The 11,377-nt window shown below is 37.9% G+C and overlaps 1 protein-coding gene across 2 annotated transcripts; it reads left to right on the forward strand.

Moving 5' to 3' along the window:
* Positions 1–201: 201 nt before the first annotated feature.
* On the forward strand, positions 202–11,354 carry gba (glucosidase, beta, acid). 2 transcript variants are annotated; one of them, XM_051718485.1, is made up of 13 exons: positions 202–216; positions 364–400; positions 509–1,004; positions 6,194–6,881; positions 6,982–7,179; positions 7,973–8,119; positions 8,344–8,477; positions 9,071–9,243; positions 9,429–9,666; positions 9,752–9,976; positions 10,166–10,329; positions 10,607–10,723; positions 10,826–11,354. In XM_051718485.1, exons 4-13 carry the CDS (start codon positions 6,827–6,829, stop codon positions 10,929–10,931), a joined length of 1,557 nt encoding a protein of 518 aa, XP_051574445.1. In that variant the 5' UTR covers positions 202–216; positions 364–400; positions 509–1,004; positions 6,194–6,826; the 3' UTR covers positions 10,932–11,354. The 2 variants fall into 2 exon arrangements, with proteins under 2 accessions (XP_051574445.1, XP_051574446.1); XM_051718486.1 differs by lacking the exon at positions 202–216 and having other exon boundaries at positions 365–400; positions 509–598; positions 887–1,004.
* Positions 11,355–11,377: the final 23 nt, after the last annotated feature.

An 11,377-nucleotide genomic window follows, 5' to 3' on the forward strand; every position in this document is an offset into this window, starting at 1 on the left:
TCTATTTTGTTGGCCGTTTCTGCTAGTTTGTTTTTCATTTCCTCAAACAGGGTGTGAATCTGGTTAAAAGCAGTAGCGATGTGGTTGCTGTGAGAGCTGAGGTTGCAGGCAGGGGGCGCCACAGAGGGCGAGGGGGCCTTTAAACTGGCTGTGATTGTTGATTGAGTGAATGCTCTGTGGGGCAAAACATCTCTTAAGAAGGATAACAGGACTGAGGTACGTTGCTGTACATTTGCAGAAGTAGAATATAAATGCAGTTATATTTAAAATAAAAAATAATGTCTGTTGTTTTTTAAAATATATCATATTATTTTAATAGTTTCTAGTCATTTGACACCTGGCCTCCTCTTCCTTTTTATGTAGTGTGGCACAGAAGAACTGACTCTGGTAAAATGATTGGGTAAAATAATCTCTCACTTGCTATCATACTTTAGTTTTCGTTCAGAATGTGTTGTTGTTTCTGCATTCACACCTTATTGCTCTTTCTGTCCCTCTGTCTTTTTGATAGAGTGGAGGTGCCATTCTCACAGCTTTGTCTCAGACAGGGTCTCTTTTCAAGCCACGATCTGCTTACCTTATCGTAGAGCTGCTAGGAGAGGTCAGCAGACAAATAAAGGAATCATGTTTTATCATTTTTATTATTATTATTCAATTACAAAGTAAATGTTCCAGGTTAAGAAAACTTTGTGTATGTGTGTTATTTTTATCTTTTTTACATTATTTAGCAAAAGTTTTTGTTGAAGAGCTCTTTTGTTAAAGTTTGGAGGCCTCTGACGTGTTCATCTCACTGAAAAGCACAAAAGAGTTGTATTGTCTGGATTGTCAAAAGGGGCTTCAGTCTCTTTGTATTACTGTTTCTGTCTATGCCCCCATTTCTCTTTTTCAGGAGGGGTTTGACAATATGGAACCTTTTGTGCCAGTTTCTGTCTCCAACTACAGCGAAAAATAGTTTGAGAGCTGTTACCTGTGCTATATAGACCACAACTGTCTTCAGCATCCGCAGAGTATGTTTGTGGACTTAAACCTGAGAGTTGGCACTTGCTATTACTGTGAAGAGGATTCATCTATACTATATTTATGTTCCAGTATCAATTGCTTTAAGACTACACAGGAAACATGACCTCACCTTATACTTCAATTTAAATTTATAAATAAAAAAATAAATGCAGCAATGACATGAGTATCTATTTACATATATATATATATATATATATATATACACTACCGATCAAAAGTTTTGAAACACTTACTCATTCTTTATTATAATTTTTTTCTTCACATTTTAGAATAATAGTAAAGTCATCAAAACTATGGAGTAACCTAAATGGAACTATGGGAATTATGTTGTGACTAAACAAAATCCAAAATATATCAAAACTGTGTTATATTTTAACATCTTCAAAGTAGTCACCCTTTGCCTAGAATTTGCAGACATGTACTCTTGACATTTTCTCAACCAACTTCTTGAGGTATCACCCTGGGATGCTTTTTAAACAGTATTGAAGGAGTTCCCATCTATGTTGGACACACATTGGCTGCTTTTCTTTATTATTTGGTCCAAGTCATCAATTTAAAAAAAAAAAAAAATGTTAATTACATTTTAGTTTTATAATCAAATAAATTAATATGGTGGCACAATTATATTTTTGTCTACAAAACTAATTTCAAACATTTAAGCATACGCCTTCAGATCAAAAGATTTTTAAGATCATGAGAAACATTTCAGTCAAATGTTTCAAAACTTTTGACCGGTAGTGTGTGTGTGTGTGTGTGTGTGTGTGTGTGTTTGTGTGTATACAGTTGTGCTCAAAAGTTTGCATACCCTGGCAGAAATTGTGAAATTTGGCACTGATTTTGAAAATATGACTGATCATGCAAAAAAACTGTCTTTTATTTAAGGATGTTGGGCCTCATGTATTCAGATAGAAGACAAAGGCAGGCCTAACACAGTCGTAAAACCTAACTCAGCCCCCACATACCAAGTTGTAAATCTTACTGATAAAAACCGCGCCAAAATCAAACAAAGGGAGTCCAAAACAGACTACAAATCCCATGAAGCCTTGCTCACTAAAGGATCGAACTCTCAACTCCTATTGAATGAGGCACACAACAGAACGTCCCTCAAACATGACATCATCAGGAGTAGAAATACCTCTGAAATGCTTCCGGGATTTGCTTCCAGCAACTTTGCTCGCAGTGTGAAGACGCAGCTCATCGCTGCTCTCAGGTGTAGCCTCGTGGCACAAGGAAGTAACGTCCGACTTGAAACTGTGGCCATACAATCTCCATCTTGCTGGACGAGTTGAGATTACTCTGTGTTCCACCGAACACTCTAACGGATCCGACGGAGACTGCCGAGCAATCCGCATCTTCATCCGTTGGCCTACAGAAGTGAAGAGATTAAAGATTTCTCTTCCATCTTCAATCAAGTCGACATTTCTGATTTCTCCACCAGCCCGCCGAGAATCAGCAGCCGTACGCCCTCCGACAGAGCGAGGAAACGGCCTCCCGTCATCACTCGAGCCTCGAGGAACCGAGTCTGAGTTAAATGACAGATGAACACACATTCTGCATCCTCATGCGATTCAAGTAAGAGGTTTACGTCTGGGCAGAGAGAGAATATTTTAGTGTGTTATTCTTGTGTTTCAAGGTTTTTGCTTGTACAGTTTACGGACCGCCATGTCCGCTCATTATTAATACTCGGGGTATTAATTATCACGAATTTGATTTGCTGTATTGTGATCCAACCAAATTGGACTGTTGTGCATTTTCGCCATTGCGGGTGAGACAGCAACTGAGTTCATCCATTAAAGAGTCAAATAACGTGGGACTGTTTACGAGCCGTCCACTGCATCTCTGAGTGATAAACTAACAGCTGCTTTCTCTCCCACGATCGCGAAATCAGCTTTGGGGCTGTCACTTAATTCTCTCTCTCTCTCTCTCTCTCTCTCGTACTAACCACACACACACACACACACCCTCATGTGTTACAGGATTATTTTGATTTCCATATCTAATCATATCACTGTTTAGTTTGTAGTTGTAAGTCGGAAGTTTATTGACTGCATTGTATTAATTGATATTACTGCATAAATAAACTTTGTTATATTACAAAGAGAAGTGTTTTGGTTTGTTTTGCATATGCCTGTGTCATGCTGACGGGATGTCAGTGCTCGGATTCAAGCCTTCATTCATTGTTTTTTTTTTCCGAAAATCGATATTCTTCGGATGTCGATTTTCCTAAGAAAACAATCTAATATTGAGACTGTTATACTATCTGGTTATTAGTCCCTGATTCCAGGGTGGTGCCCCATCAATGTTAATCCTTATTAATATTCTGTTGATTTTTGATAATTGATAATTATCTTTGATGATTGAATTTGAATGATCGATAAGCTAGTGTTCATTTTAATTAATGTTTCATCGATGTTAACAATTGACGATTATCTTTGATAATTGTTGATTTAAAGGATTAAAAAAGCTAACATTGATTCTCATCAATGTTCTGTTGATTTTAATATTTAATAATTATCTTTGATAATTATTAATTATTGCTAATAACCAAACCCGCTCCTAAACGTAGTGCACTACATTTACTGGAGCCCCATATGAGGTTTTAATGAGTTAGATTCAATTAATTAATTTAAATGTTAATTAATAACTAAAGAAATAATTATTAATTATTTCTGATAGTAACACTGATATAAACAACCAGTAAAGCCCTACAAGGATAGAGATCATATGAAGCCATTTATGATCACATAGTTGTTTGGCTCCTTTTTAAATCATAATGATAACAGAAATCACCCAAATGGCCCTGATCAAAAGTTTACATACCCTTGAATGTTTGGCCTTGTTACAGACACACAAGGTGACACACACAGGTTTAAATGGCAATTAAAGGTTAATTTCCCACACCTGTGGCTTTTAAAATTGCAATTAGTGTCTGTTTATAAATAGTCAATGAGTTTGTTAGCTCTCACGTGGATACACTGAGCAGGCTAGATACTGAGCCATGGGGAGCAGAAAAGAACTGTCAAAATACCTGCGTAACAAGGTAATGGAACTTTTTAAAGATGGAAAAGGATTTAAAAAGATATCCAAAGCCTTGAAAATGCCAGTCAGTACTGTTCAATCACTTATTAAGAAGTGGAAAATTCGGGGATCTCTTGATACCAACCCAAGGTCAGGTAGACCAAGAAAGATTTCAGCCACAACTGCCAGAAGAATTGTTCAGGATACAAAGAAAAACCCACAGGTAACCTCAGAAGAAATACAGGCTGCTCTGGAAAAAGACGGTGTGGTTGTTTCAAGGAGCATAATACTTATTGACCCCTCTCCAAACATAGCGCTTATGGTTGTGACCATAAAGCTCTATTTTGGTCTCGTCACTCCAAATTACAGTGTGCCAGAAGCTGTTAGGCATGTCAAGGTATTGTCGGGCATATTGTAACCGGGCTTTTTTGTGGCATTGGCGCAGTAAAGGCTTCTTTCTGGCAACTCGACCATGCAGCTCATTTTTGTTCAAGTATCGTCGTATTGTGCTCCTTGAAACAACCACACCGTCTTTTTCCAGAGCAGCCTGTATTTCTCCTGAGGTTACCTGTGGGTTTTTCTTTGTATCCTGAACAATTCTTCTGGCAGTTGTGGCTGAAATCTTTCTTGGTCTACCTGACCTTGGCTTGGTATCAAGAGATCCCCGAATTTTCCACTTCTTAATAAGTGATTGAACAGTACTGACTGGCATTTTCAAGGCTTTGGATATCTTTTTAAATCCTTTTCCATCTTTGTAAAGTTCCATTACCTTGTTACGCAGGTCTTTTGACAGTTCTTTTCTGCTCCTCATGGCTCAGTATCTAGCCTGCTCAGTGCATCCACGTGAGAGCTAACAAACTCACTGACTATTTATACACAGACACTAATTGCAATTTTAAAAACCACAGGTGTGGGAAATTAACATTTAATTGCCATTTAAACCTGTGTGTGTCACCTTGTGTGTCTGTAACAAGGCCAAACATTCAAGGGAATGTAAACTTTTGATCAGGGCCATTTGGGTGATTTCTGTTATCATTATGATTTAAAAAGGAGCCAAACAACTATGTGATAATAAATGGCTTCATATGATCACTATCCTTAAATAAAAGACAGTTTTTTTTTTTTTTTTTTTGCATGATCAGTCATATTTTCAAAATCAATGCCAAAATTTCACAATTTCTGCCAGGGTGTGCAAACTTTTGAGCACAACTGTGTGTGTGTATGTATGTGTGTGTATGTATGTATATATATATATATATATATATATATATATATATATATATATATATATATATATATATATATTGTTTACATGCAATATATATTTATATAGCATTACATTTAATTTTTAACATAACATGTTTTGGTAAGTTCACTGTACTTCAAGTAGATTAAAGGGATAGTTCACCCCAAAATGAAAATTCTCTCATCATTTACTCACCCTCATGCCATCCCAGATGTCTATGACTTTTTTCTTCTGCAGAACACAAAGATTTTTAGAAAAATATATTAGCTCTGTAGGTCCATAAAATGCAAGTGAATGGTGATCAAAACTTTACAGATCCAAAAAGCATGAAGGTAATCCATACGTCTCTAGTGGTTTAATCCATGTCTTCTGAAGTGATCTAATCGCTTTTGGATGGGAACAGATCAAAATATAACTCCTTTTTCACTGTACATCTTGTTATTGCAGTATCTAGGCATGATCATGATTTCAAGCTCGATTACACTTCCTAGTGCTTGATGCATGTTAAGAGCTCTATAAGGTGCTAGGAAGTGTAATCGAGCTTGAAATCATGATCGCCAAGGAGACTGCTGATGTCAGTATTTATTGTGGATGTTTTATTTTGATATTTTTCTCACCTATAACTGATTGGATTACTTCTGAAGACATGGATTAAACCCTTATGGGTTACTTTTATGATGCCTTTATGTACTTTCTGGAGCTTCAAAGTTTTGGTCACCATTCACTTGCACCGAGCTAAGACATTCTTCTAAAAATCTTTTTGTGTTCAGCAGAAGAAAGAAAGTCATACACATCTGGGATGGCATGAGGGTGAGTAAATGATAGAGAATTTTCATTTTGGGGTGAACTATCCCTTTATCAACTGGGATGTTCCTAGATACCATTTCGTTATTTATTTTGCTTTACTCACAGGTAGAACAGAAGAAGAAAAGATAGAACTCATCTTTCTCAGCAACAAAAATCCATCCATCCTGGAAAGATGGTGTGCCTTCTTGTAGTGCACTTGCAGTTTCTTTCTCTCTCTCTCTCTCTGTCTGTCTCTCTCACCCAAACCTGTAAATCATTTGAATTCTTCAATAAACTATTATAAGCATGCAGAATTTTTCATAATAAAAACTTGTTTGAATTTGTTTTTTATTTTTTATTTATTTTATTTTTTTAATCTATGTTCTTTTTCCCCACGCCTAGTCATATGATTGTAATGGCTCCACTAAATTTTTTTTTGCTGGAGGTCACGTGGCGGAGGTGGGGTCATATGATCGCAACCTGCCCAAAGAAACACGGAACTCATAGCGCGTTGCGTGATGGACTGTTTACAACACAGATACAGTTCTCCTTAGCTGGAACACTAAAATGTCCACTTAGATAATATTTAGAACAGAGTAAAGGATAGTAATATTTCCGTTCTTGATCGTGGGCTAAACTTAAATATACAAATGCGTTTTCCTGATAGGGAATACATCGTGGTCGCACGTTTATGTTTTGTATAAACGCTGTTGTTGTTTTTAATTGTAACAAGAGGATCTGCGAGATCTCAACGACAGCATGAGAGAAACGGCTCTTTTCATATTGCTCACTGCAGTATTCAATATTACTACAGGTATGTTCAGTTATTTTGTCGTAGTACATTGGCATATGATCAGATAAACTTAATTTGTCTTGGTTGTGTTTGTCTGCATGTTTGTGTCCTGTCTGTATAGCTGACAATAACGATGGCTGTCAAGCGTTGAACTTTGGCCATGGTTCGGTTGCTTGCGAGTGCAATGCGACTTATTGTGACTCGATTGGCCGGGTTAGATTGCCTGATCCGGGCCAGTTCTTGCAATTCCTCAGCAGTAAAGCTGGCAGCAGACTCTTGAAGAGTCAAGGCCAGTTCCAGAAGAACAGCACAGGAGCAGGTGAGTGCTCTGACATTAGACTGATATCTCTTGGATATCTTGCAACTTATTCAAGCCTTAAAATTAAATATTAGCATGGACCAGAACTGTATCAGGAATGAAGGGGCGAGACCTCACAGTTTTATCCATGGATCTTGAGAACTTCTTATTCAGTTTGTTAAAGGAATATCCCAGGTTCAATACAAGTTAAGCTTAATAAACAGCATTTGTGGCATAATTTTGATTCCCCCCCCCCCCCCAAAAACTTTTCCTCCTTTTCTTAAAAAAAGTAAAAATCAGTGAGACCCTTCCAATGGAAGTGAATAGAGCAATCAGTAAACGTTAAAACACTCACTGTTTCAAAAGTACAAGACGTAAACAACGTGTGCTAACATGATTTTAGTGTGATAAAATTGCTAACTAACCTTTCCTATGTAAAGTAGTATCCAATTTTACAACTTAACTGCCATGACAACACAATGCCAGAAAATTACTACATAAGAAACTTTACAGCTCAAATTTTTTTAACTGAAGGATTAATGTTAGTGTTTTTATAAAATTACAAGCTTTAAATTTCTGCCTTTAAACCTTCCAAAAACTGGCCCCATTCACTTACATTGTAAGTGTCTCACTGCAACCTTGATTTGTTTTTTTGTTTTTATGGAAAAGGAGGGACGAGTCGAAATATTTTTTTGTGGTAATCAACATTATGCCACAGATCCTGTCGATTGAGCTCAGCTTGTATTGAATCTGGAATAGGCCTGTTCCTTTTAACTGTTGAACCACTCTCTTTTCCTTCTCTCCTGAATCTCAGCTCTCAGAATCACTCTGAATCCCAATCAAAAGTACCAGCGCATCAAAGGATTTGGGGGAGCTATGACAGATGCAGCTGCCATTAACATTCTCTCACTGTCTCCTGGAGCACAGGACCAGCTGCTCAGACAGTACTTCTCCCCAGATGGTAAGAGAGACTGAGATCTTAGAATGAAAAATATGTACAATATATAGATGAATCAGGGCACATAAACAAGTTGCGTAAAAGTAAAGGAATGCAGTGTGTATGAGGAACTGAAACATGAGCATTATATGCCTGTTTCTGCACAGTTTATATAATGTGAGTGCAGATTTTGAAACATCACCCGCTGTCTCAGGTGTACAGTACATATATCGTATATTCTGTTTCAGGTATAGAATACAGTTTTGTGAGAGTGCCGATGGCCAGTTGTGATTTTTCAACTCGCCTCTACACCTACGCTGACTCTCCAGGGGACTACGAACTCCAAAACTTCACCCTGGCAGATGAGGATATTCACATGAAGGTATGGCTTCCATGCACAAATAGACAAAATCACAAATGCTCCACAGCCTGTACACTGGTTCACTATTTGTTTATGGACCCTTTTCGTAGACTGCGATGACGCATTTCCGCCTTGTTTATTAGTGTAAATCTAGCCATGTTTTGGTATTAAAAAAAAAAAAAAAAAATCAATATTTTTTTTTTTTTGTGAATTTATAGAATTTGTGTTCTATTACTCTGACATTAAAAAAAAAAAAAAAAAACTAGGCTACACTGCCACAATGGGGTTTCTTAGGGAGTGACAGTAAATTTGGCATCTTTCTCTCATCTGACTGCTGTAATCCACCACTCTTCTATTTTCTTTCCTCTTTTGGAAAGGCATGGAAACCATAATATTGGATTTTTTTCTTTTGCTATTGAAGAAAATGATGACAACAAAATAATATTTGCTGTGGTTTCCCATTCACTGCTATAGAAGTTTACCCTGCTATAGTTTACTTGGATGTTCCAAACTCAGAAATGTGAAAAGGCTCCATTCAAATAGATCAAACAGTTAATCTTAAGCTCATATAGCCTTATCATAATATTCTTATCCATTTCATCTCTTTCTTCCAGATTCCCCTGCTGCAGCGGGCACAGGCTCTCTCTGCTCGGCCACTGTCTCTGTTTGCCAGTGCCTGGAGCGCCCCCGCCTGGTTAAAGACCAATGGTGCGCTAATTGGGAAGGGCTCCCTCAAAGGCAAGCCAGGAGGCAAAGAACATAAGTCCTGGGCACAGTACTATATTAGGTGCATGAAGTAGTCTAATTCGGCTTTGAAATACAACTATTCAGAATTACTGAGTAGCTTTGCTTCAACTTGCCTACTAAATGAACTCAAACTGACTTAATCACAGTACGACATGACTACTACAACATTGTATTTGATCTTGGTAACAAATATTCATTCCTTATCTTGTTTTTAATCTCCTTCAGATTTCTTGAGGAGTATGGCAAATATAATCTTTCATTCTGGGGGTTGACATCAGGGAACGAGCCTACTGCAGGCCAAATGACAAATTACAGCTTTCAGGCTTTGGGTTTCACTCCCGAGTCACAACGCGACTGGATTGCCCTGGATCTGGGTCCAGCACTCCATTCCTCATCCTTTGCCAAGACCCGCCTGATGATCCTTGATGACCAGCGACTTCTGCTCCCACACTGGGCCAAAGTGGTAATTTGTGAGGATGGGCGAATAGATGATTTTCACGAAGATGCAAATGGTTGCAAAACTTCTCCACCTATCCTCCTTGTTGTAGGTTCTGAGTGATGTACAAGCTGCACGCTACGTCCATGGCATTGGTGTCCACTGGTACTTTGACCATATTGTGCCGCCTGACATCTCCCTGGCAACCACACACCACCTCTACCCAGAATACTTCTTGTTTGCAACAGAGGCATGTGCTGGATGGAATCCAGCAGACCGTGGTGTGCGTCTGGGCAGCTGGGGCAGAGCAGAGGACTATGCACATGACATCATACAGGTACTTGCTAAAGTTAAAAGCACTTTAGACGTATATTTGGAAAATCAATGATTGTTTACTACTATAATGTTGATTTTGAAGATTTAAATTGAGCAAGATGGCTTTGTATTGAGCAAGAATATACAGAGTGGCTATAATATTAGATTTTCAAATTGCTTCAGGACAGTTACACAAATATTCTTGCTTTAGGACATGAATAACTATGTGACAGGATGGACAGACTGGAACTTGGCCCTTGATCCAAATGGTGGGCCAAATTGGGTGAAGAACTTTGTAGACAGTCCCATCATAGTGAATCAGAGTAAAGATGTCTTCTACAAGCAGCCCACGTTCTACAGCATGGCCCATTTCAGGTAACGCCCTGGTTTAAAGTTTTGCTTAAAATGTACTTCTAGCATCACAGCTAGAAGTACATTGCCTGAATAAATGTAGTCACTTGTCTTTTATTTTTACAGTACCTGGGTTGTATAATAGTATGCTGTATTTCTTTGATCTCTCAATGATATAATTCATACAGCATTTTTTAATAAAAATTAAGACAACTGAACTACTTATTTACCAGAGCATCGCATTGCTGTGCGATCTTGCCTTCCATCAAAGTAACTGTTTTGTGCCTTTTAAAACTGACAGCAAGTTCCTGTGGGAGGGGTCACAGAGAGTGGGTGTGTCCATGAGCCACAGCACTGTCCTGAAAATATCTGCCTATATCAGACCAGATGCCTCAGCAGTATTAATCATTCTCAACCGGTAAGAGAAGGTGTGGTTATCATTTAGTCTCAACAGGTGTAATAGTGAATGCTCCATCACATTAACTAATGTTTGATATTAAATGTTTATTAAACACTGCAGGTCTGATGAGGAGGTGCAGTTTGAGGTTTGGGATCAGACACTGGGCTTTTTACTGGGAAATGCCCCACCTCACTCCATCCTCACACTACTGTGGAGCAGACCCTGATTGATGGCAACCAAACATTGGATCAATTCCCCATTTATGCACCTTAATGAGTGACTCAGCCAAGTCATTTCAGTCATGCTTTAAGCCACTAACATTTCAAAAGACTGATTGCAGCAATTACAGTAATCAATTAAAGAGATCATTTCAACAAAGTCAACAGAAATTTACAATCTATACATCTAGCTCTGAGAGCCAAGAACTAATACATTGCCTGAAGGCACCTTGTATTGAAAATTGCTAAGATAATAGACAATTTATGGGGCAATGAAATGCATAATTATCTGTTGGGTGACATTTTAAAAAGTATCTTCAATATACTGTATAAGCCTTATCTTATCCCTGGAAAAACTTGGTTTAAAATTTCATGAGAAATATTGCACTGAAGCTAATTTAACACTTAATAAATGCAACTGTTCACAGATATTTGTGGAGTCAACAAAAATCTA

Source organism: Myxocyprinus asiaticus, chromosome 15, assembly GCF_019703515.2.
Source record: "Myxocyprinus asiaticus isolate MX2 ecotype Aquarium Trade chromosome 15, UBuf_Myxa_2, whole genome shotgun sequence".
NCBI lineage: Eukaryota > Metazoa > Chordata > Actinopteri > Cypriniformes > Catostomidae > Myxocyprinus > Myxocyprinus asiaticus.

Coding starts and splice junctions, on each gene's coding strand:
- gba (XM_051718485.1), top strand. CDS start 6,827: ATGAGAGAAACGGCTCTTTTCATATTGCTCACTGCAGTATTCAATATT. Junction 8,478..9,070: donor ATGAGGATATTCACATGAAG/GTATGGCTTCCA, acceptor TCTTTCTTCCAG/ATTCCCCTGCTGCAGCGGGC. Junction 10,330..10,606: donor TACAGCATGGCCCATTTCAG/GTAACGCCCTGG, acceptor TAAAACTGACAG/CAAGTTCCTGTGGGAGGGGT.